Genomic DNA, 22,650 nt, shown 5'->3' on the forward strand with positions numbered 1-22,650 from the left:
TTTAGGAGGGATTCAGAACTTCTGTCATTGTGCTTGATCCAGGAACAAATAATCACAGAAATGTTTCTTCTTGTCTTTATCAAATGGCTCATGGGCATCTGTAGCACATGGGCCAGAGACTCTCCACTGGTGAAGCCAATGCAGCTCCAGCAATTTATACTGGTAGAAAGGATCTGTCTCTATGTATCTACAACAGGTGAGGAGAGTGAGATCATACCTGAGCTTCCGCAAACATTCCCACTCTGTTTGTACTTAGCTTCTGCTCTATCCTGGGTAAAGGTCATGGAGTATACAGGCAAACCCTCCAGCTGGAGCCTCTGGGGAACCACCCTAAGACAGAACTGCCTGTGTTATTCAGGGCTACTTTTTTTCCTAATTAAGCAACCATGTATCTGGCAGGCACTAAAGCTAACACAGCTGGCAAGAAATTGAAATTCCTTCCAGCACAAGCCTTAGCCAAATATCTCTATCATCTGCCTTGATGGATGAGAGTGGGTGGGGACTGCGCAATCCCCTGGGAATGGTTCAGATCTGAAGATAGAAATCCTGGCTGCCCCCTCTTCAACTCCCAGTGCTGAACTGAATGCACGAGCTGGAATAGCAGTGGAATAGGCTAGTCACTGGAGGTTTGGGGTGATGCTCTGGAGGTCTCTGGAGGTGAAAAATGAGTCATTCACCTATTGGCAACTGACCTCAGCTTTTTCCAGCATTATATTTTCCCTTTGGTTGCTCGTACTTGCTCTTCTGATTGCGGTTCTCATGGACTGTAATAATCATAATCATGGTTTTGAAACCCTCAGACCCAGAGGATTCTGAGTGCCATACAATAAGTAATCTGAAACGTAGGCAGTTAGGAAAAAACGATGCCTCTTTGTCTCCTGTGTACTGCATCCTTCAAATTACTGTGTGCAGAGTTCAGCAGCCATCTTGTTCTCAGTGCTCATGGTGCTTTGTTTCAGAGGAGACACACACCCCACGTGCTTTCATGGAGACTTTGCTTTTGTGCTTTCACATTGTTTCCCTCAATCTAGAAGAGACTTCATGGCAGATGTGGGTACGTGCCTTCCTCTTTTTGTAGGGAGTGAGGACATAGACCATGCATCGCATTTTCTTGCTGTGGCACTGGTCCCTGAAACCAAATCCTCGCTCTTGTGTATGTTGCTTGTAGAATCTTTGAGGGCTCTTCCTTCCATTGCTCTGCAGCCAGCTGCAGAATTGCAAAGAATTGGTGAGGTAATTTACAGGACCTTCGGCTACACGGAAGAGGGAGTGAGCTGCCTTCCTGTCTCTGATTCTAGCCTCAGGATGGTGGCTCTGAGACCTCTGAAAGGGGCCAGCAGGGCCAAGGAGTCCAGTGCCACTGTTGCCAAACAGGTCCATGGGCCTGAGTTGTTCATATAGCCATTCAGCTCAATGCAGCAGGGACCCAATAATGGTCCCATTTCTGCTCAATGACTTAGGGTGCGTCTACACAGCAGACAAAGACCCATGGCAGCTAATCTCAGAGCCCGGGTCAACTGACGTGGGCTCGTGCTGCAGGGCTAAAAATAGCAGTGTAGTCATTTGGGTCTGGCTGGAGCCTGGGCTCTGAAACCGGGCGAGGGGAAGGATCTTGGAGCCCAAGTGCCTATACTGCTATTTCTAACCCTGCAGGGTGAGTCCTGTGAGCCGTCAGTTGACCCGGGCTCTGAGACTCGCTGCCATGGGGTTTTTTTGCTGTGTGGACATACCCAGAGCTTTTTCAAGAGAGCTGAGCCTATTCCTGGGCCCAAACTACCTCTAGCAATGGCCTGTCTCTCGGTGGAGTCCCACAGCTTCTCCCAGCATTTCACTGGGTCCCTCCCCTGAAGCAGGAGCCTGGGCTTTGAGTCTGAGCAACACTCAGCAGAAGAGAGTCCATGTTAGAGCCGGCAGCTCCTAGGGTGAAAAGGAGGCAGGGTCACTCTCCCCACAGCCTGGAGCTTCTGCTTGTGCAAAGGGGGTTTGTGTCTCACTCCCTCCTGGGCCAAATGGAAGAAGAAGGGGAGCTCTTGCTCTCCCTCAGCTGGGAGCCCCCCGTAGTGCCTCTTTAGTGAACATCTGTAAAGAAAAGAGTCACTGATGCCAAGAAAAGTCACAGCCTTGCCCCAGCATCACAGTGTATGATGAGCTGCACAACTTATCCTGAACCCACAATTTTCAGAGTAGCAGCCGTGTTAGTCTGTATTCGCAAAAAGAAAAGGAGGACTTGTGGCACCTTAGAGACTAATGGCTTTCCTCACCTCTGCTCCCATCCATAACCACCCCCCACCTAATTAGGTGCAGTGGACAGAAGGGCCGGGGGAAATCCATAGCTGTGCCCATATAAGGGTAGGTGGGAGGTCCCCATTAAGGGCACAGCTATGCCTGGTTTTCATACTCTCCTAAGGCCCCTCTGTTTCTAATCTAACCTATCCCTTGAGGAGTTTAGCCATCAGTAGGTATTGCATATTTGGACACACTTTGGCAGGACCGGGCCCCAGCCCCATGGCACATTTTTACAGGAGTAGAAATGTTGTTAACCCCAGTATCTCAGCCAGATTCCAGCTCTGGTAGCTACATTCTTCCTTCCTGGAATGCCCAGGGAAGTTTCCATAGGATTCAATATTCTTCATCCCTTCCTGTCTTAGCCTGCAGCTGTTCAACAGCTGCTGTGCTTCACCCAAGAGCATAGGCGCCGACTCCCTGGGTGCTCCGGGGTTCGAGCACCCACGGGGAAAATTTAGTGGGTGCTCTGCACCCACCGGCAGTCAAGCTCCCTGCTCCCCTGCCCCACCTCATCTCCGCCTCCTCCCCTGAGTGCGCCGAGTCCCCGCTCCTCCGCCTACCTCCCAGCGCTTGCCGCCGCCAAACAGCTGTAGCAAGCTGGGGGCGGGGGAGGAGCAGGAACATGGCGCGCTCAGGGGAGGAGGCAGGGAAGAGGTGGGGCCGGGGCGGGGATATGGGGAAAGGGTTGGAATGGGGGCAGGAGGGGAGGGAGTTGGGGCAGGGACTTTGGGGAAGGGGTTGGAATGTCAGCGCCTATGCCCAAGAGGTGGCTGCATGTTGATGGTGGATGAATGATCCCTGTGTATAAGTTTAATATAAAATATTTACAAGCCACTACGAGAGGCATCATATTATATCTTAGCACTGTTTACAAATTGGCAGTTGCCAGATGCACAATGGCCCTCCTGGCCCTGTGCTACCAGCATGCCCCTTCCCCTTGGGGGTGGGCCCATGCTGTGCCACACAGCCCCCTGCCTAACACTGGAACACCCCTCCGCCCCCAATTCCCTATGGCCAAAGCCCCCCTGGACCCGCTATGCCCAGTACCCCCCCCAGACCCTGCCACAAATGCACAGTATCCTGCACACCACAACTGCCCAGCACCCCACACAGAACCCCCACTACTTAGTGCCCCAACACACAGAGATCTTCCCCGCCCTCTCACAGCCTAGCACCCACCCCCCAAGGCCCTCCAGAGACCCCCTCCCCCATGCCCTGCCTCCCAGATGCACTCACCAGCCCTGCTGGGAGGCTACTGTGTTTGCCAGGTTAAGCTGACAATGCAGCCAGGGCTCCATCAGGACCTACTTGCCTGGAGGGGCCCAGCCAAGCCCCCCTCCCCCCACTGCCCTCCCCCAACTGGGAAAGACTGGCCAGGCTTCTGCATCAGTCCCAGGCAGCTCAGCTCCGGGGAGACAGGTGGGGCCCCACAGGTGGTGGGAAGCAGAGACTGCCTGGAGCCGGAGGTGCACTGGGGTCCAGCCAGGAGGCAGAGAGGAGCTGGCGGGTGGGTCAAGGGGGTGGAGAGGAGCCCTTGGCCGGCCGGCGGGCAGACCAAGAGGAGCAAATGGTGGGTGGCTGGGTGGGGAGCCAGCAGGCTGGCAGGGTCTTGGGGCACAGTGCAAGCAGAGCAGGCCGGGGCCACTTCTGAGCATGGGCCTGGCTCCATGGTGCCACTGGCACCATTGTAAACCCGGCACTGGTGAGGTGCTGTGGCCTGCAATATGCAGGTCAAACGAGATGATCATGATGGTCTCTTCTGACCTTAAAGTCTACGAGTCTTTTACAATAGCAAAGGGTAACCTCCCCAATCCCCTAAATAATTTTGCCTCAGATATAGAGGCATGATGCAAACTATCCTGGAGTCACCAAAGATGCCTATCACCGTCTTCTTACTCGATGCCAAAAAAGGGATGGCACCTGAGTGGAAGTTCTCTTATTTCACAACTCCACCATCCACTGGAAGAACCAGTTTCACTTTTTTCAGCCTTGCCTTTCTGAACAGAGGAAGGGGAACGCAGGAGAAAAGCTGCATTTAGTGCAGCAAATTCCTTCAGTGCTCACATGATAAAACTGGGAACTTAAACTGTAACGGCTGTGTTTCCCATGAGCAAAGGAGGGGCTAAAAGCCAAAATGAAGAACATGAGCTAATATTTTGTGCAGAGTGTTTCCAAAGGGCATGTGGATTTAAATAATCTCTGCCCCATAACTCAGCCTCTCAGAGAGAACTAGCTCAGTGGTTGTTGCAAGATGAAAAGCGTGCCTACCTACAAGTATTAAATATAATTAATGGGCCAAGTCCTGGCAGTCTCACTCAGATTGTAGTCAGTCCTGGCTCAGTCACAATTCCATTTGAATAAAAAACTCATCAGGGCCTCAAGGTTTAGACCGTTCAACAGGTGTGCCGTGGAAGAACATGAGGGTTTGGCTCATTATTAATAGTACATTTCGTCAGGCTAAAGGGAGGGCAGGTTGAAAATTTTTCATCAAAACTTTTTTTCATTGGGAATCTGGGTATGTGACAAAAATGAAAAATTCTGCAGAAAGGGTTTCCTTTCCTTGACAATTTTTGATTTTTTGTTGGAAACCCCAAAACCAATTTTTTGTTTATTTTCAATAGTTTTCAGCTGAATTTTTCTTGGTTCCTGATGAAAATTTGAAATTTTCCGTTTGGGAGGAAAAAAACAACTTTCCAGCCAACTGTAGCTGGAAGTACAGAGGACAGCAAGTCCGGGTGGAAGGTTGTAGATTTGAGACAGAGGGACAGTGACAAGATTGACAGCTTTTATGGAGCAGCGTTTATCTACTGCTCACACAACCTGTCATTCACAGAACAAACTCACTCGCGGTTTGCTTCTTGGCTCTGGTTGCACTCCTACTTCCTGAAAGGGGCTGGAAAGAGTTAACAGCTGCAGGCAGTTGGGTGAGTTCAGGTGTGTCACTTTCTTTCATTCCCCCTTTGCTGTGCAGTTACAGTGTGCATACCTTGGAAGGCAGAGGAACTCAGAAATGGCTGACTGTGGCCCCGCTGCTCCAGACGGGCTGCCCCAGGAATTGGTACTAGGTGACCCTGTCCCTAAGGCAAAAGGGCACCAGGTCTGTGAGGGCAATGGCTTCCCAGGTGAGAAAACTGAGGGTGAAGAGTTGAATGGCCATGAAAGCCCAGAAGCCACTAACCCAGGACCTGACCTGCAGGGCAGTTTGATTGTACATGGCTCTGAGATGGCAACGGGCCAGCCTGGCCTTCTGGAGCAGGGGAACGGTCTGGAGGATGGGCAAGAGATCCTGTGTGACTTCTGCATGGCCCAGAAGGTCCTGGCAGTGAAGTCCTGCTTGACCTGCATGGTAAATTACTGCGAGGACCACCTCCGGCCTCACCTGGAGAACAGCAAGCTGCAGAGCCACAAGCTGATGGACCCCGCGAAGGACATTGACCTGCAGACCTGTGAGACTCACAAAGGCCACTTGGGGTGGTTCTGCCAGACCGACCTGGTGTGTGTCTGTGAGGAGTGCCTGGCCGAAGAGCACAAGGGGCACAACTTGCTCACCTGTGAGGCAGCCAGGAAGGACAATGAGGTGTGTCACTGCCTGGTATTTGTTGGTGTTCATTGGGGTAAGAGTGATCCAGGATGCAGAGGGGCATAGAGGCAGAGTGGGGCCCAGGGCCTTCTCACTCACAACCGTTATACACTCGTCTTACTCTTACACTAGGATTTGGCATGAGTGGGTTTGCTCCTGATTGAAGCTGTGATAAGGGAGAGGAGCCCTGGGTCTTGTCTGATTTGTAGCCTGTGTAGGGCTCTTGGTTTCATTAATGAGTTACTTGTACTTTATATCAAAGAGGGATTTGTTGTCCCTGGCTGTGGGCCAAATCCTCAAGTCTTTACTCAGGTTCTACCCTGTCAAAACCACCACTCACATTGGTGTAAAGCAGGAGTAACCTCATTAATACCAATGGGCCTGATTCCCCAGGGCCTGAGACTGTGTGTCACTACTTCCCCCTGTGCCAAGAGCATATGAATCACTACTGTTCTGATTCTGAGCTCAGAATTGGGCTCAACAGAATCACAAAGGAGTAAAACCCAGGGGGTGAGTCGAGCCCACTGTCTTTGTAAGGACTGAGTAAAGGCTCCAGGATTTGACCCTAGAGTGCACCACTGTGTAGTGTGTAGCAGTGAAAGACTGGTTTGGGGAGTATATAGGTGCATTTCTTCTTCCTCTACTGAGTGAGATACAAATCTGTGTCCTTTGCAGCTTGTGTTTACCTTCCCTTCCACTCCCAGCTGGGGGTGGAAACGGGCTCCATTCCAGGAGCAGGTAGCTGTTGCCAGTACCTGCTCGAGAAGGTTTGTTTAAAAATGCTGTTGATTTATCTGTGAATGGACTAAAGATTTCCTGGTTTAAAATGAGCCAACAGTGTCTCTCAATGCTGTATGCTTTATAATGGGAATTCCAGTTGTGCCTATAACCTGTCCCCTCCCCGCCCCCCAACAACCCGGCTTTGGCATGGTATGTGAGAATCAAACGGGCCATTTCATGTTAATACTCTGGTCTTTTTGTCATGGGTAAAATTTTCTAAAGCACCTATGGGATTCAGGAGCCCAAGTCCAATTTTCAAAAGTGACTTAGGGCCCAATTTTAAAAGGTATCTAGGGGCCTAAAGATGCAGATAGCTGTTTGGGGAGATTTCAGTGGGAATTTGGTGCCTGGGTGCTTTTGAAAATTCCACTAAACCTACCTGCCCCTTTAGGTTTCTCAATATCTTTCAAAACCTGACCATGAGTCACTTTTGAAACTGGGACCTCGGGCTCCAAGTCACATAGGCACCCTATGGAGTTAATGGAGTTAAACAAGTGTGAAAACCAGTATAAATGAGAACAGACTCAGACCCTAGAAGTGAGAGGGAAACTTTTTTCAGAACCTTGAAAATTTTTGCTTCAAATTTGGGTCTAGAAATGTTCCAAGATTTCGGTGGGCTGGAGGGATTGGTTTTACATTTGTTAACCATTCCATCTGTTCCTAGTCTTTGTATGAAAGATCAAGGCAAAACCCAGACCCTGTCCTCTTGTATTTTCCCCACTCATTGATCTGGATTCTGACATTTCCTTTCCACTGCTCTGGATGACTGACCTTCTTAGGGCTTATTTACTGCAGCCATGTGTGACCAAGGATGTTTTATTTGCTGTTTCTGTTGCTGTCATAGGCTTTCTCAGGCGCTAAAGGTAGCAGGAGCTGCAGAGACAGAATTTTCTAATTTATTGTGTTGCTGGAAAAAATGACACACTCCCCAGATCAGACAGAAGCTAATAAAAATGTCCAGAGTGTTGTGAGTCTGTGGACTGCTCTTGTCTGTGGGAAGTGGAGCAGGTTCCAGCTGGCTGCTTTGGGTAACCAAAAATCAGTTATGGAGTTTCATAAAACCCCCTCTCTCTGCTATCCTGTTTGGTCACTGAGAGAGTGGATTGTTAACACCTGCTTCATCCATTCACAGAGAGAACTTCTGCAGACCCAAGCAGAGTACGACTGGAAACTGAAGTCCACTGAAAACGCAATTGTCAAGCTGCAGAATAATACACAGTCTATAGTGGTAAGGACAGAACTTGGGTTATTTCTCCTCCTCAGATTAAACTGAACCGATAATAATGGAATGAAAATGGTTGTATGATATTTAACGGGAGCCTGGATAATGGTCTTACACTCCTTTATGTGTGAAGTGTATACAACCTCCATGTTTCTGTCATCCGCAGACATCTCTATGCCTGTTCCATGCCGCTGGCATGCTCTCCCCTCTCTGGTCACAAGCCGCTACTCACATTCTATTAAAAACCCTGAGAAGCAAGACAATAACATGCCAATGGGGCAGGTTAGATGGAAGGGTGGGTACGACACTAACCCGAGACTCAATTCCCTGCTCTGCCCCAGTCTTCCTGTGTGACCATGGGCAAATCACTTAGTCTCCCTCTGGCTCCATTTCCCACCTTTACAATAGGGAGAATAGCACTGCCCTGCCTCTTGGGTGTTGTGAGGAGCAATATGTTAAAAATTGTGAGGTGCTCAGACATGATGGTAATGGGGACCAGATAAATACCTCAGAAAGAGAGATTTACACCACTGAGAATCGAGCCCACTAACTATTACATAAAAAACAGCTTGACACCAAAGATTGAATTGGGAGCTCAGAGAGCTGCAACAGCTCAACTAAAGCTTCCTACATGGGGCTGTAACTAACTCTTTTCCTCTGCGGATTGCGCACAGAACGGGACCTGTAGCAAACATTCACTTAGGGGTTACACTGAGATACTGAATCCCAAATTCTTTGGACAATCTCAGATAACATCTCAACTTCACAGCTCAAACTCCCCTCCAGCCTTGAAGTGCAATACTGCCTTGAAAAGTGACTATAAAAAGACAATGGGGTCCTAGCCTGGGTAGAATCACAACGTCCAGAGTCCACGTGACAATTAAAATGCACGACTGTCAAAAGCTGAAAAACTCCACCAAATTTCAGGCTTGTTTTGAATTGCGGGGGAGATTTTTGGGCTGTTTTGCCTTTAATCCAAGTGGCTTTGTTCATCTCATGAGGGAACACTTGCAAATGCCAAAAGATTTAGTATTCCAGGGCAGGGTCAGCTTTGTGCCGGCTTCTGTTGTGGAGAATCCACCCAGAACTGTTGTTTGATGATATCATCCAGCTGCCTGTGTGAAGCATCTTTGGTGAGTCACATCTCCACAGGGCTTCCAAAGAGCAGTGTCACGTTTCAACAGTTAGAAAAGCGGACTAATCATATTAATTGTTACCCTCTTGAAATTGTCCTGTGTTGGGGCCATAATACTCATGTAAACCCGCAGACTTCACTCCATGATACAGCCTCCGCAGCTGCTTCCTCGGATAGCACTGTTTTGATGTTACTTTTCTGCATGGCAATTCATGGTAATTCCAGAACCAACCCTCAGGACATGACTAATGAGAGATGAAGCCCTTCATTTCTAGGTGGCTGCTTCAAATCTAGGGGAAAGTCGTTACCTCCTGGTAGCCTCTGTGAGATAATTTGCTGGTCTGAGTCCAGTTTCTATTTCTGGATGAATTCTCAGATCAACAGCCACTGGCTCTGACTCACCTCTTTGTAGGCAGTCTGAGCAGAAATGGGAGTTAGGGGCTTAAATGCCTTTGAGGAGCCGGTTCTCAACTCTGATAATCTGGGAGAATGAGGGTTTTTGTTTGATTTACAAGGAGGTATGGAGAGGATCCAAGTCAGCCTGGTTGTAGCCATCCTGCTGGAGAGATCCTGTAACCTCTCCATGAGGCCACATGGTATTTTCCCCCCAGGGACTGTTGAGTAGAAATCAGGGTGGAATTTTACCCTGTGATTCATTGAAGTTATGCCTTATTTCCATTTCCAGCAGCAGGGCTCCAGCCCCAGTGCAGGCGGGGCTGCATCCTCTGTGCCATACAATACCTGTCCTACTTCAATAATGAGAAGGGATCCTGTTTGTTTTCTCATTGTGTTCATAGGCCCCAACTTCTACTCGACCCCCCTCTGCCCCCAGCCCCGCCCCCATTCCAACCCCTACCCCAAAGCCCGCACCCCAACTCCACCCCCTCCCTGCCCCTATTCCAACCCCTTCCCCAAATCCCAGCCCTGCCTCTTCCCCGCCTCCTCCCCTGAGCGCGCCACGTTCCCGCTCCTCCCCCGTCCCTCCCACCACCAAACAGCACCCATGGAGCACCCACAGAGTCGGTGCCTATGACTGTGTTACCTTCTCAATTATCCACTGGAAGTGCCTCCATGTCCGTTTCTGTGTGTGCTGTGCTTTGTCGCATGGGAAGCTCATTGTGGGAACAGAGGTGTTCCTCCTGTGGATTTTCTCCCCTCTCTGTTGGTACTTTGAGAGCCCCCCGCCCCCCCCCCCGCAACTGCCCAATTCTCCACAGTAAGTCTCAGTGCTTTGGCCACCAGCCTTATAAATAGGCTTGGCAGAATTTTACTTTCATTTTATAATTTCAGCTGACTGTGTTCATATTTATTTTTAAGCATTTTTATTTTTTATTCATTTAAATGTTTACAGTTGTGGGAAGTTATGGGGGTGTCCATCAGTGGGGAGGGTCAAACAATAATTGTTTCATGACAGTGGATGTTGAGATTCAAAAAATGAAAGCTTGATAACCATTACAACACAAATTGTCAGCATCACATCTCAAAATAGCCAAAGTCAATATCCTCAAATCAAACTCTGCCACGTGCTCAGGCAGAATGTTTCTTCCTGTGCCTGTCTGTGAATTTTGATTACTGTTGATGGAAATATTTTCTTGCCAGTTTGCGTGCGTACGGCAAAATCAATCTTTACTGACACCTACCAATAAAAATCGAATCCTTCCATGCCGACTTATAAATAAATGATGGGGATTAACTGGGGTATCAGTACTGTGCATTCAGAAGGCTTGCTGTTGGGTTGTTGGTGTCAAATCCCTCCATAGCCAGGAGCTGAGATAGCTGGTCTTCTTATGTATGGGCAATGCATAACTGGTTCAGGCCTATGGTTCACGGTGATCTAACCCCATAACACAATGAAAGGGAAGACACAGTGCTACATGGGCATGCTTTCCTTCATCCTTCCAATTCTCTGTTCTGAAAAGAAATGCCATCCCCTTCCTGGGTCAACTCGCCACCTCCTACAACTTTGATTGGGATTACAGGTTGCCCTTTTAACAGCATCCAGCAGTTCCACAGGTCCAATTAACTTAACCTTTCTGTCACAGAAAGGTATTTCCCTGGCTATGATCCTTAGTCAGTCAAAACCTAAGAGCCCTAAACTGCTCTCAGGTTGTGTGTATGTACGTGTGTTGGGGCATAGGGGAAGAGACCAGGATCTGCTGGAAACAGGGCCATGGGTTCCAGTTCCTTGGTTTGGATTTACTGATTAGCTGTTGCTGTCACTGCCTTTGTACTGTGCAGGCATCTCCACAGTGATTAGAAAATACTGTTTGCACATCCTGATGCATTTGCCAGGAAGGTGCAATGGCGACACGGCGAGGCTGGTTGGAAAAGGTAACAGTGGTGGCTTTTGTCCCTGTAGAGTTCTATTTCCGAAGTGAAGAACCTGGTGTCCGGGCAGTTTGGGGAGCTCTTGGAAGCTGTCAAGATGGCCCACTCGGATGTACTGGCATTTCTAGAGGAGAAGGAGCACGTGGCAGTGAATCAAGCCAACGGGATAAAGATTCATCTGGAGCACAAGCATGCTGCCATGGAAGAGAATAAACTCAGGCTGGAGAAGATGGCCCTCCACACCAGTGACATCCTGTTCCTTAAGGTAGCATGATGGACAAGGCCTTTCCACAGGGGTGAAAGTAACTTAAAGGACTTACTGGTACTCTGGAGTCCTGAGCAGGGGGGCGTGGCCTCAACCGGAAGAGGCGGGGCCTTTAAATACCCAGGCCCTTTAAATCAAGATTTAAAAGCCCGGGGGCTCCCAGCTGCAGTTGGAGCCCTGGGGCCTTTAAATCACCCCGGGACCTACCAGCTGCAGAGGCAGCTGGGAGCCCCAGCGCTCAGGGGCGATTTAAAGGGCCCCAGGCTCCAGCCACCGCTACCGCAGCGGAGCTCCCGGCCCTTTAAATCACCGCCGGAGCCCTGCTGCCGCTACCCTGGGGCTCCGGCAGCAGGGCTCGGGCGGCTCTTTAAAGGGCTTGGGTCTCCTGCCATTGCGGGGAGCCCGGGGCCCTTTAAAGCACCAGCCTGGGGAAGTCGGTCCAGTCCGGCACGGCATACTGGCTCTTGCCGGTACGCCGTACTGGACCGTACCGGCTTACTTTCACCTCTGCCTTTCCATTATAAAGACCTCGGGGATGGTGTTTCTGTAGATAAGTGTCTGGTTTGTGGCGTTCAGGTCAAGTGTGCAGTATGATCAGACTGCATTTCGCTATTTTATAATTGAAAAATGGTGCCAGGCCTTCTAAGAACATTAGAACCGGCCTGCATCTCCTGTAACCTGAAATGAAGATTCTGACTCCAAATTCAGAACTGATTGACCCTCCCTGAGTTGTGGAGTGTAAGACTGGGATTGTCAAAGTGCCTCTCAGCCCTAAAGTGCTCTGAAATCTAAGAGGAGAGAGAGGGTGAGATTTTTTCACCTTTGTTTTTAAAGAAGGAAAATGTTTCAGATCTCTAAAGGCCACATTGTTTGAGCCTAAACTGTGCAAAGCTCTGGATGAAGATGATAGAACTTTGCCCTACGCCTTTATCTCTAGAAGTTGCTAAGACTTCTCTTCATTCTCCCTGGAACTGACTGAGATGCATTATTAGCCTACAGCCAACAACACTGTAATTTCATTATAAATGCTGGGTGTGTTGTTTCCTTCATTATTTTATGACCCTGGTCTTCTTTTTCTAATGCCCTCAGAGTACAGGGAAGCTTGTAGTGAGGTCCAGAGATTGCTGTTCCTTGGCTTTAGCTTTACAATCATAAAGTTTATCTGGTGAACTTCATTTTCAGCCTGATCTTAAGGATCTCCCATAATATAGGTTCCTGAATCAGATGAGTTTAAGTTCTTCAGGGCTTCAATGGAATGGAAAGGGTCAGAGTCTGCTCCCACTAAAGTCAATTTGGATTTTGCTAGTAACTTCATGGTGAGATGGATCTGGTACAAAATCAGCCAAATATATGAGGAAATGAGCAAAAATAGAACTGTTTTTTTTTTGGCAGGAATATTGTGAGCTCAAGAAGAACACAGGGGATGACGTGCTTCCCAGTGTTTATATTGGACTCAAAGATAAACTGTCAAGGATCAGAAGGGTCATCTCAGAGTCAACAGAACTCTTGCTACAGCTTGTACAAACCACCTATAAGGAAAAGCTCCAGGAGTTTGCAAAGGAAGGTGAGTCTCATCCTCTGCCTTGCAGCTGTTTAAATGTATGTTTACAGAGCTCTCTCTCTCTCTCTTTTTCCCTCTCTCTCTCTGTGAACACTTTAGTGCTGTCACCAGATGGCAAAAGTGAGGTCCTGATAAAATGCCTGCTGCCCAAAACCCACTACCTGAAGCACATACGGGGAGGTGTCTAGTCTAAGGAGGTGGGTGGTGGTGGTCGGGGACTCTCTCCTTAGGGGGACTGAGTCATCTATCTGCTGCCCCGACCGGGAAAACCGAGAAGTCTGCTGCTTGTCAGGAGCTAGGATTCACGATGTGACGGAGAGACTGCCGAGACTCATCAAGCCCTTGGATCGCTACCCCTTCCTGCTTCTCCACGTGGGCACCAATGATACTGCCAAGAATGACCTTGAGCGAATCACTGCGGACTACGTGGCTCTGGGAAGAAGGATAAAGGAGTTTGAGGCGCAAGTGGTCTTCTCGTCCATCCTCCCCATGGAAGGAAAAGGCCTGGGTAGAGACCGTCGAATCGTGGAAGTCAACGAATGGCTACGCAGGTAGTGTCGGAGAGAAGGCTTTGGATTCTTTGACCATGGGATGGTGTTCCAAGAAGGAGGAGTGCTAGGCAGAGACGGGCTCCACCTAACGAAGAGAGGGAAGAGCATCTTCGCAAGCAGGCTGGCTAACCTAGTGAGGAGGGCTTTAAACTAGGTTCACCGGGGGAAGGAGACCAAAGCCCTAAGGTAAGTGGGGAAGTGGGATACCGGGAGGAAGCAGGAACGCGCGAGAGGGCAGGGCTCCTGCCTCATACTGAGAAAGAGGGACGATCAGCGAGTTATCTCAAGTGCCTATACACAAATGCAAGAAGCCTAGAAAACAAGTAGGGAGAACTGGAAGTCCTGGCACAGTCAAGGAATTATGATGTGATTGGAATAACAGAGACTTGGTGGGATAACTCACGTGACTGGAGTACTGTCATGGATGGATATAAACTGTTCAGGAAGGACAGGCAGGGCAGAAAAGGTGGGGAGTTGCACTATATGTAAGGAAGCAGTATGACTGCTCAGAGCTCAAGTATGAAACTGCAGAAAAACCTGAGTGTCTCTGGATTAAGTTTAGAAGTGTGAGCAACAAGGGTGATGTCGTGGTGGAAGTCTGCTATAGACCACCGGACCAGGGGTATGAGGTGGACGAGGCTTTCTTCCGGCAACTAACAGAAGTTACTAGATCGCAGGCCCTGGTTCTCATGGGAGACTTCAATCACCCTGATATCTGCTGGGAGAGCAATACAGCGGTGCACAGACAATCCAAGAAGTTTTTGGAAAGGGTTGGACAATTTCCTGGTGGAAGTGCTGGAGGAACCAACTAGGGTCAGAGCTCTTCTTGACCTGCTGCTCACAAACCGGGAAGAATTAGTAGGGGAAGCTAAAGTGGATAGAAACCTGGGAGGCAGTGACCATGAGATGGTTGAGTTCAGGATCCTGACACAGGGAAGAAAGGAGAGCAGCAGAATACGGACCCTGGACTTCAGAAAAGCAGACTTTGACTCCCTCAGGGAACTGATGGGCAGGATCCCCTGGGAGAATAACATGAGGGGGAAAGGAGTCCAGGAGAGCTGGCTATATTTTAAAGAATCTTTATTGAGGATACAGGGACAAACCATCCCGATGTGTAGAAAGAACAGTAAATATGGCAGGCGACCAGCTTGGCTTAACAGTGAAATCCTTGTTGATCTTGAACACACAAAAAAAAGCTTACAAGAAGTGGAAGATTGGACAAATGACCAGGGAAGAGTATAAAAATATTGCTCGGGGATGCAGGAGTGAAATCAGGAAGGCCAAATCACACCTGGAGTTGCAGCTAGCAAGAGATGTTAAGAGTAACAAGAAGGGTTTCTTCAGGTATGTTAGCAACAAGAAGAAAATCAAGGAAAGTGTGGGCCCCTTACTGAATGATGGAGGCAACCTCGTGACAGAGGATGTGGAAAAAGCTAATGTACTCAATGCTTTTTTGCCTCTGTCTTCACGAACAAGGTCAGCTCCCAGACTACTGCACTGGGCAGCACAGCATGTGGAGGAGGTGACAAGCCCTCTGTGAAGGAAGAAGTGGTTCGGGACTATTTAGAAAAGCTGGACGAGCACAAGTCCATGGGGCCGGATGCACTGCATCCAAGAGTGCTAAAGGAATTGGCGGATGTGATTGCAGAGCCATTGGCCATTATCTTTGAAAACTCATGGCGATCCGGGGAAGTCCCGGATGACTGGAAAAAGGCTAATGTAGTGCCCATCTTTAAAAAAGGGAAGAAGGAGGATCAGTCAGTCAGCCTCACCTCAGTCCCTGGAAAAATCATGGAGCAGGTCCTCAAGGAATCAATTCTGAAGCACTTAGAGGAGAGGAAAGTGATCAGGAACAGTCAGCATGGATTCACCAAGGGCAAGTCATGCTTGACTAATTGCCTTCTGTGACGAGATAACTGGCTCTGTGGATGAGGGGAAAGCGGTGGACGTGTTGTTCCTTGACTTTAGCAAAGCTTTTGACACGGTCTCCCACAGTATTCTTGCCAGCAAGTTAAAGAAGTATGGGCTGGATGAATGGACTATAAGGTGGATAGAAAGTTGGCTAGATGGTCGGGCTCAACGGGTAGTGATCAATGGCTCCATGTCTAGTTGGCAGCCAGTATCAAGTGGAATGCCCCAAGGGTCAGTCCTCGGGCTGGTTTTGTTCAACATCTTCCTAAATGATCTGGAGGATGGTGTGGATTGCACCCTCAGCAAGTTTGCAGATGACACTAAACTGGGAGGAGAGGTAGATACGCTGGAGGGTAGGGATAGGATACAGAGGGACCTAGACAAATTAGAGGATTGGGCCAAAAGAAATCTGATGAGGTTCAACAAGGACAAGTGCAGAGTCCTTGCACCCATGCACCGTTACAGACTAGGGACTGAATGGCTAGGCAGCAGTTCTGCAGAAAAGGACCTAGGGGTTACAGTGGACGAGAAGCTGGATATGAGTCAACAGTGTGCCCTTGTTGCCAAGAAGGCCAATGGCATTTTGGGATGTATAAGTAGGGGCATTGCCAGCAGATCGAGGGACGTGATCGTTCCCCTCTATTCAACATTGGTGAGGCCTCATCTGGAGTACTGTGTCCAGTTTTGGGCCCCACACTACAAGAAGGATGTGGAAAAATTGGAAAACGTCCAGCGGAGGGCAACAAAAATGATTAGGGGACTGGAACACATGACTTATGAGGAAAGGCTGAGGGAACTAGGATTGTTTAGTCTGCGGAAGAGAAGAATGAGGGGGGATTTGATAGCTGCTTTCAACTACCTGAAAGGGGGTTCCAAAGAGGATGGCTCTAGACTGTTCTCAGTGGTAGCTGATGACAGAACAAGGAGTAATGGTCTCAAGTTGCAGTGGGGGAGGTTTATGTTGGCTATTAGAAAAAACTTTTTCACTAGGAGGGTGGTGAAACACTGGAATGCGTTACCTAGGGAGGTGGTGGAATCTCCTTCCTTAGAAGTTTTTAAGGTCAAGCTTGACAAAGCCCTGGCTGGGATGATTTAGTTGGGGATTGGTCCTGCTTTGAGCAGGGGGTTGGACTAGATGACTTCCTGAGGTCCCTTCCAACCCTGATATTCTATGATTCTATGATGCTTCTCTGTGCCATGCGTGGACTGTCCTCCTAAGCCGGCCCTGGGCTCTGAAGGGCCAAATGTCTTTGGACCATCTTTGGCAGACTCTTCTATTTTGTATACACCATACAGTGCATTTGAGTAGCTCTCGGTGTTGTACTTCAGTCCTATTTTACACTAATCCCTCATCCCCTGTTACTGTCTGATGCGCTGTACAGATTCTCTGCAATATTTAATCTCTACCTTCATACTGTTCCATTAGACTCCCTGCAAAATAAGGAAGCTCTGTTCTAATCCTTGCTTGTGGGTGTATGTTCCTGTCCTGGCATCCTGGTTGTGTTTTCTTGAACTTTTGCTTTGTCTCCAAGCCATGATGTTCAGCGACTCCTGCTCCAGGGGGTTTTGGATTCTCCCTCTGGTTAAGGTGTACAGCACACCCATCAGCATTTTGTACACAGACTCACCAAGGCAGTTTCTGTTCTGTCTGCACTCAGAGCCTTGCCCTATTTCACCAGTGCTTTGCAAGGAACTGTGCTCTGCTACTGTCAGAAATGCCCTCTGCTGTGCTTCCACCTTGGACCTGACCTGTGATAGTGTCTTCTTATCCTCTTTCAATAAAGTAAGGCCTTGTAAAATAAAAAAAAATGCAGGCTTCCCGGGCCCCCAGGAACTGACAATCCCAAGGGCACAGTGGCAGAGTCAGGAATAGAAACCCACCAGACAATCCTTCCTGTGTGCAATGAGATCATCATGCTGGATTTGCAACATCACACACTGATTCCTATGGTAACAGATTGGGATGTAGAGATTGTGATTTTACTGGATGTCCAAGCATGCGGGAAAAGTGGGATGATTAAGGGGTGTGTGTGTTGGGGGTGATGTTTCTATTTAAGCACAATACTGTGATTAGAAAAGAGAGCAAGCAGAATGTAGAAACATTCCAGGTATTGCCCCCTCCCCTCACTATTTAACTTTGTCCCACTCTTTCTTTCAAATGATCAATCTACTTCAATCAGCAGTTAATGATTTACTGTGTGAAAAGGCCTGGATATTACCTAGGTTGCTATCCAAATGCCTTTTTAGTCCACAATAGAAATCTGATAAGCAATATGAGTCTGACACAATCCAGCTGAATTCCTCACCCTCCCATGCATTAACATTATCAGCTGAGTCAATTCCACTTGTTTATATGTAGTCACTCCTGGTTTCCCCAGTAAAGCAAAGGCTATTTGCTGTTAGGTGCTAGTGTGATCTCTGCCTGCTTAGAGCATGTATGGAGACCACAGCATCAATCCTGCCTTGCTGGCAGTCTTGACACAAAGTCAGGTATGAGCTGGAGGTGACAACAAGGAAACCAGGCTCTTTCCTGATGTGAATCAACTCAGCCACCTCAGGACTGAAGTTATTTCCTTGAGAAACATATGGACAGAGGAGGGAGCTGTGGAATCCATCGTGATTTAGCTGGTTTTAACTCCATACAAGTTGTAGCATTTACAGCAAATCTGTTTTTTTTCTGGAATAAATGAGTACTGCAATTTAATAATAATACTTTGTCCTTCTCTACTGCTCTCCATCCAGGGATCTCCAAATGCTCTATAAACATTGCCCACAATTATCCTCCATGATCTATCTATCTCTGGCAGTGCAAAGCAGCCAGAAAGCCAGCTTAACTAGTCACATGGAGATTCCTTTCATACTAGTAATAGCGTAGAGCTGGTGACACACCCATCCTAGCTCATGCATAGAAATTTACCTCTGTCATCTCAAGCTATTGCTTCTCCCATTCCCCCGTGATTTCAGTCCTGCCCTTTAGTAGGTACAATGTGATAGCTGTTGCTGATTTCTTATAGTCTCGCCTCTCCTGTTTTCTATCTTGCTGTTTATTGGCTCTCCCTGAATGAAGGACTTTACTTTTATTGGCACTGACCTGCAGCCCTGACTGCTCTCATCTCCACCGTTGCTTTGCAGTTTGATTCTGTTCTTCTCTGGGTTTGTTCTCCCTCCCATTTCTGCACGCTTGAGTAAGATTGGGTTTATGCCAGCGAAACACCTGGCAAGGTAGGACAGGAAACAGCTGCCTAGGGTACAGAGTGGGTCGTGTGTTTTGAGTTTAGCTGATCAGAGAAGCATCACAAAGCCCTAAAAATGACCTGGACTGTGCCACGCCAGCCAAGAGTGCCCTTCCTAGGGTGGTGTGCAGCAGGAACTGCGAGGCTGTTGCACTCTGCTGTGCATGCGCCTGCACAAATACAGTCAAGCACCAGGCATTGTCCATTGCACTGAATAAATCTCAGCTTCACCTCACCCCTACTCCCTGACACTTGAATGCAAGAGGCAAGGCAGGCACCAAGACTAGGCATGTCTGAGGAGATGTGGGGTTAAGCGCAGCCCTTTTCGTGCGTTTGAGGCACTAAGATACCCAGTCCGCTCTTCAGCCCTTCTACTGCTTTTAGGCTGGAGTAACTTACCAGATGTATTCCCTAGCCATAGTTGAGACAGATGTAGCTCTGCAAGCCACCTAGAAGGGCTCCACAGGTGACATTTTGTGCTTGACTTCTCTACACCATGTTTCCCCTCACTGCTTACACAAAGTCCCAGGAGGCCAGGATTCAGTGGGCCTCATCCTGATTCTCATCCACGCCAGCTTCACACTGACATTATTGATTGTCATTTGTGTTACAGCAGTGCAGTGGGTTTCAGCCCGTGGCCCGCGGACCCCTGGGTGGGTTGCAGAGTGTGTCTAAGGGATCCATGAAAGTTTGTTGTTACCATAGAACAGCAGTTTTCAACCTGTGGTCCGTGGGAATAGTAACTGTCTTTTTGTTGTTGAAGAGGACTGTGGGATCAAAACGATGGTGTCTGCACTTGTACCATCCAGGCACCGCATCTCAGCTCCAGATCCAGAGACTAGGAGTGACTTTCTCAAGTGTAAGTATTGGAATTAATGACTCTAAAGCAGATGAGGCTCGTGGGGGAGAGGGGAATGGGAGTTTGGAAGAGGTTTCTAGAGAGCGACCTGGTTATGTAGTTTATCTTGGATTATCTGTCTCTCCGTTGTCTTAATTGTTATTGGCTGAAACATGAGCATGGCCACAGCTTCTTTCAATCCCGGTGACAATCGCCTGGGCTATACAAAGGTATTCAGTTGCCCAGTGATGCTCAGCTAATGGAGTATGTATAGTAGTGGAGTAGGATCCATAGCTCATATCTTGGGCTAAACAACATGGAGAGTGTTCACTGGAGAGGCCATGTTAGCCATTTCAGTAACAATTTTCTTTTCTATTTAGACACTTGCCCGTTAACGTTTGACCCAGTCACAGCCCACAGATATCTCAGGCTCTTGGAGGACAACCACAAAGTGACTAATACCACGCCTTGGGAACACTCCTACCCAGATCACCCTGAAAGATTTGAGCACTGGCGCCAGGTGCTGTCAGACAACAGCTTGTACATGGGTCGCTACTACTTTGAGGCTGAAATAAGCGGAGCCGGCGTTTACATTGGTATGACATACAAAAGCATTGACCGGAAGGGGTCAGAAAGCAACAGCTGCATCTCGGGGAATAACTTCTCCTGGAGCATCCAGTGGCATGGCAAGGGGTTCTCTGCGTGGCACAGTGATGTGGAGACGCCACTGAAAACAGACACGTTCAACAGGATAGGGGTCTATCTGGACTACCCCAAGGGCACTTTGTCCTTCTATGGTGTCACCTTGGACACCATGACTCTGATACACAAGTTTGAGTGTGAATTTGCTGAGCCGCTCTACCCTGCTTTCTGGCTTTCGAAGAAAGAAAACTCCATCAGAATAATCAAAGCAGGGGATGCTGATGAGAAGACTCCTGCCTCTTCTGACTCCTCAGAGGAAGCTGCTCCTTCCAACACACATTCAGTGTCTGAGGTGGAAGCATTGGCCAGTACTTAAGTTGTGGATCAATATTAGTATTGTGGCAGCAGGGGCAGCAAGGAGATACATGCTACTGGGGTTTTAATAAGAGGGTCCATTGTTGGATCATATTAAAGAAGTTCTTTATTAAAATCACAAATGAGTTTGATTCCCCATAGTTTAAATTCCAGGGTATTACTAATTAAGAGGTCTCTTGGTTTGTGGTACTGTTTCTCTCCCTCTATGTGTGAAACTTGCAAGCTGCTAATTGCGTTAGTACATTCTAAGACAGAGTCTGTTCTCAAAGCAATTCACACAGAGAGAGACTCAAAGCAATACTCTGTAACAACAGAAACAGCACCCAGAGGCTCCCCGCCCTTTTGTTGTATTAACAATTGTGATTAAAATAGAGATAGAGGATGTATGTGGATGGATGCTTGGTGTGGATAATAACTGAATGATCAGGGAGGTGCCAGCCTAAGAATCCAGTGTCCATCGGCTGAAGAAGGCGTCAAGTGGAAATAACCAGAGGACCCCCGGAGGGCAGACTGGAATCCACCCAACAGCCTCAAGAATGGGAGAACCAAAGAACAAGATAACATCTAGCAGCACGGAGCCGTCAGGAATGTGCCATCTGCTGACTGATTCAGCAACAGCATGATGAAGCAATTCCCATAGACCTGGCATAGGAAGAAATTCCTATAAAAATAGACTCTAGAAAGTGAGAACTTTGGGGGTCTGATTCTGCAAACCAACTTCCAGGAGCATCAGATGAGCATCTGACAAGGCCCTGCTCCCTCCTCATGTCCAGGGCACCTGGCCAGTGGCTTGTCATAAGCAACTCCAAGGCTGGTAACTATGATAACAATCTTGCAGAACCTGTGTGTGTGTATGAATGAATGTGTGAATAAATATGAAATTGAATGGAATGTTATAGCTATAATTAACTGCTTACTAGGATCCTTTCTGTATTCACAATAAATGTGGCATTTTGCCTTTTCCCCTTTAATAAGATCCTGCTGGTTTTTATTTTATTGGTATAACACCATAAACGAAGCTGGTTCTCAGCTTCCTATGGCTTGAAGATGGAAAAGTCCTTTTAGGTCATGTAGTCCAACTCTCAGGGGTCAGTGCAGATTGTTCCCTACTATATATTCTTGAATGCTTTGTTCAGTAGGATTTTACCTTATTTCAGCATGATGGGTATTCTACCAGTTCCCTTGGGAAACTTTTCCAGCTTCAAGGGACCTGATTCTGTGCTCATTTACAGCGGCATAAATCAGGTGTAACTGTATGGAAGTTAACCTTGGGCCAAATCTGCAGTTAGTGTAGCTCTGCCTAGCTCTGTTGAACTCGATGGAGCTATGGTGATTTATACCAGCTGGAGATCTGGAGTGGAGTTACACTGGTGTACAACCTGTGTGAGAGGAAGATCAGGCACTAATAGGTCAAGATCTCACTATATGGAAAATATTCCTAATGTTTAGTCTACATTTCTTCTGCTCAGTTTCATTCTGTTACACCTGGTCTCATTGGAGGCAGAATAGGTCAGTGGACAGGCAGGCTGGTCCGGCGGCTAGGGTGCTATCATTGGTGTGGGGGGACCAGTGTTCGCTTGCCTACACCAGCACAGTCGCCTTGCGTGATGCTGGGCAAGTTGCTCAGTCTCTCTGTGTCTCAGTTCCCCGCCTATACAATGTGGATGATAGCCTTGCCCTACCTCTCAGGGGTCTTGTGAGGATAAATGTTGGATCATATTAAAGAAGTTCTGTATTAAAATCACAAATGGGTTTGATTCCCCATAGTTTAAATTCCAGGGTATTACTAATTAAGAGGTCTCTTGGTTTTTGGTACTGTTTCTCTCCCTCTATGTGTGAAACTTGCAAGCTGCTAATTGTGTTAGTACATTCTAAGACAGAGTCTGTTCTCAAAGCAATTCTTTGTAACAACAACTACTCACACAGAGAGAGACTCAAAGCAA

General features: G+C 48.1%; 1 protein-coding gene across 3 annotated transcripts in view; it reads left to right on the forward strand.

Moving 5' to 3' along the window:
* TRIM16 (tripartite motif containing 16) overlaps nucleotides 1–20,892 on the forward strand; it is a 104,061-nt gene extending 83,169 nt beyond the window's left edge. The window contains exons 1-6 of one of the 3 annotated variants that reach the window (XM_007072502.4): nucleotides 5,287–5,863; nucleotides 7,779–7,874; nucleotides 11,363–11,596; nucleotides 12,989–13,160; nucleotides 19,616–19,711; nucleotides 20,071–20,892. In XM_007072502.4, the coding sequence (XP_007072564.2) occupies nucleotides 5,297–5,863; nucleotides 7,779–7,874; nucleotides 11,363–11,596; nucleotides 12,989–13,160; nucleotides 19,616–19,711; nucleotides 20,071–20,708 (1,803 nt within the window). In that variant the 5' untranslated portion in view covers nucleotides 5,287–5,296 and the 3' untranslated portion in view covers nucleotides 20,709–20,892. Of the gene's footprint in view, nucleotides 1–5,286; nucleotides 5,864–7,778; nucleotides 7,875–11,362; nucleotides 11,597–12,988; nucleotides 13,161–19,615; nucleotides 19,712–20,070 lie in introns of those variants that run through there. The other 2 variants (XM_027834765.3, XM_037914575.2) reach the window with 2 other exon arrangements.
* The last annotated feature ends 1,758 nt before the right edge of the window (nucleotides 20,893–22,650 follow it).

This window comes from Chelonia mydas, chromosome 14, assembly GCF_015237465.2.
Source record: "Chelonia mydas isolate rCheMyd1 chromosome 14, rCheMyd1.pri.v2, whole genome shotgun sequence".
NCBI lineage: Eukaryota > Metazoa > Chordata > Testudines > Cheloniidae > Chelonia > Chelonia mydas.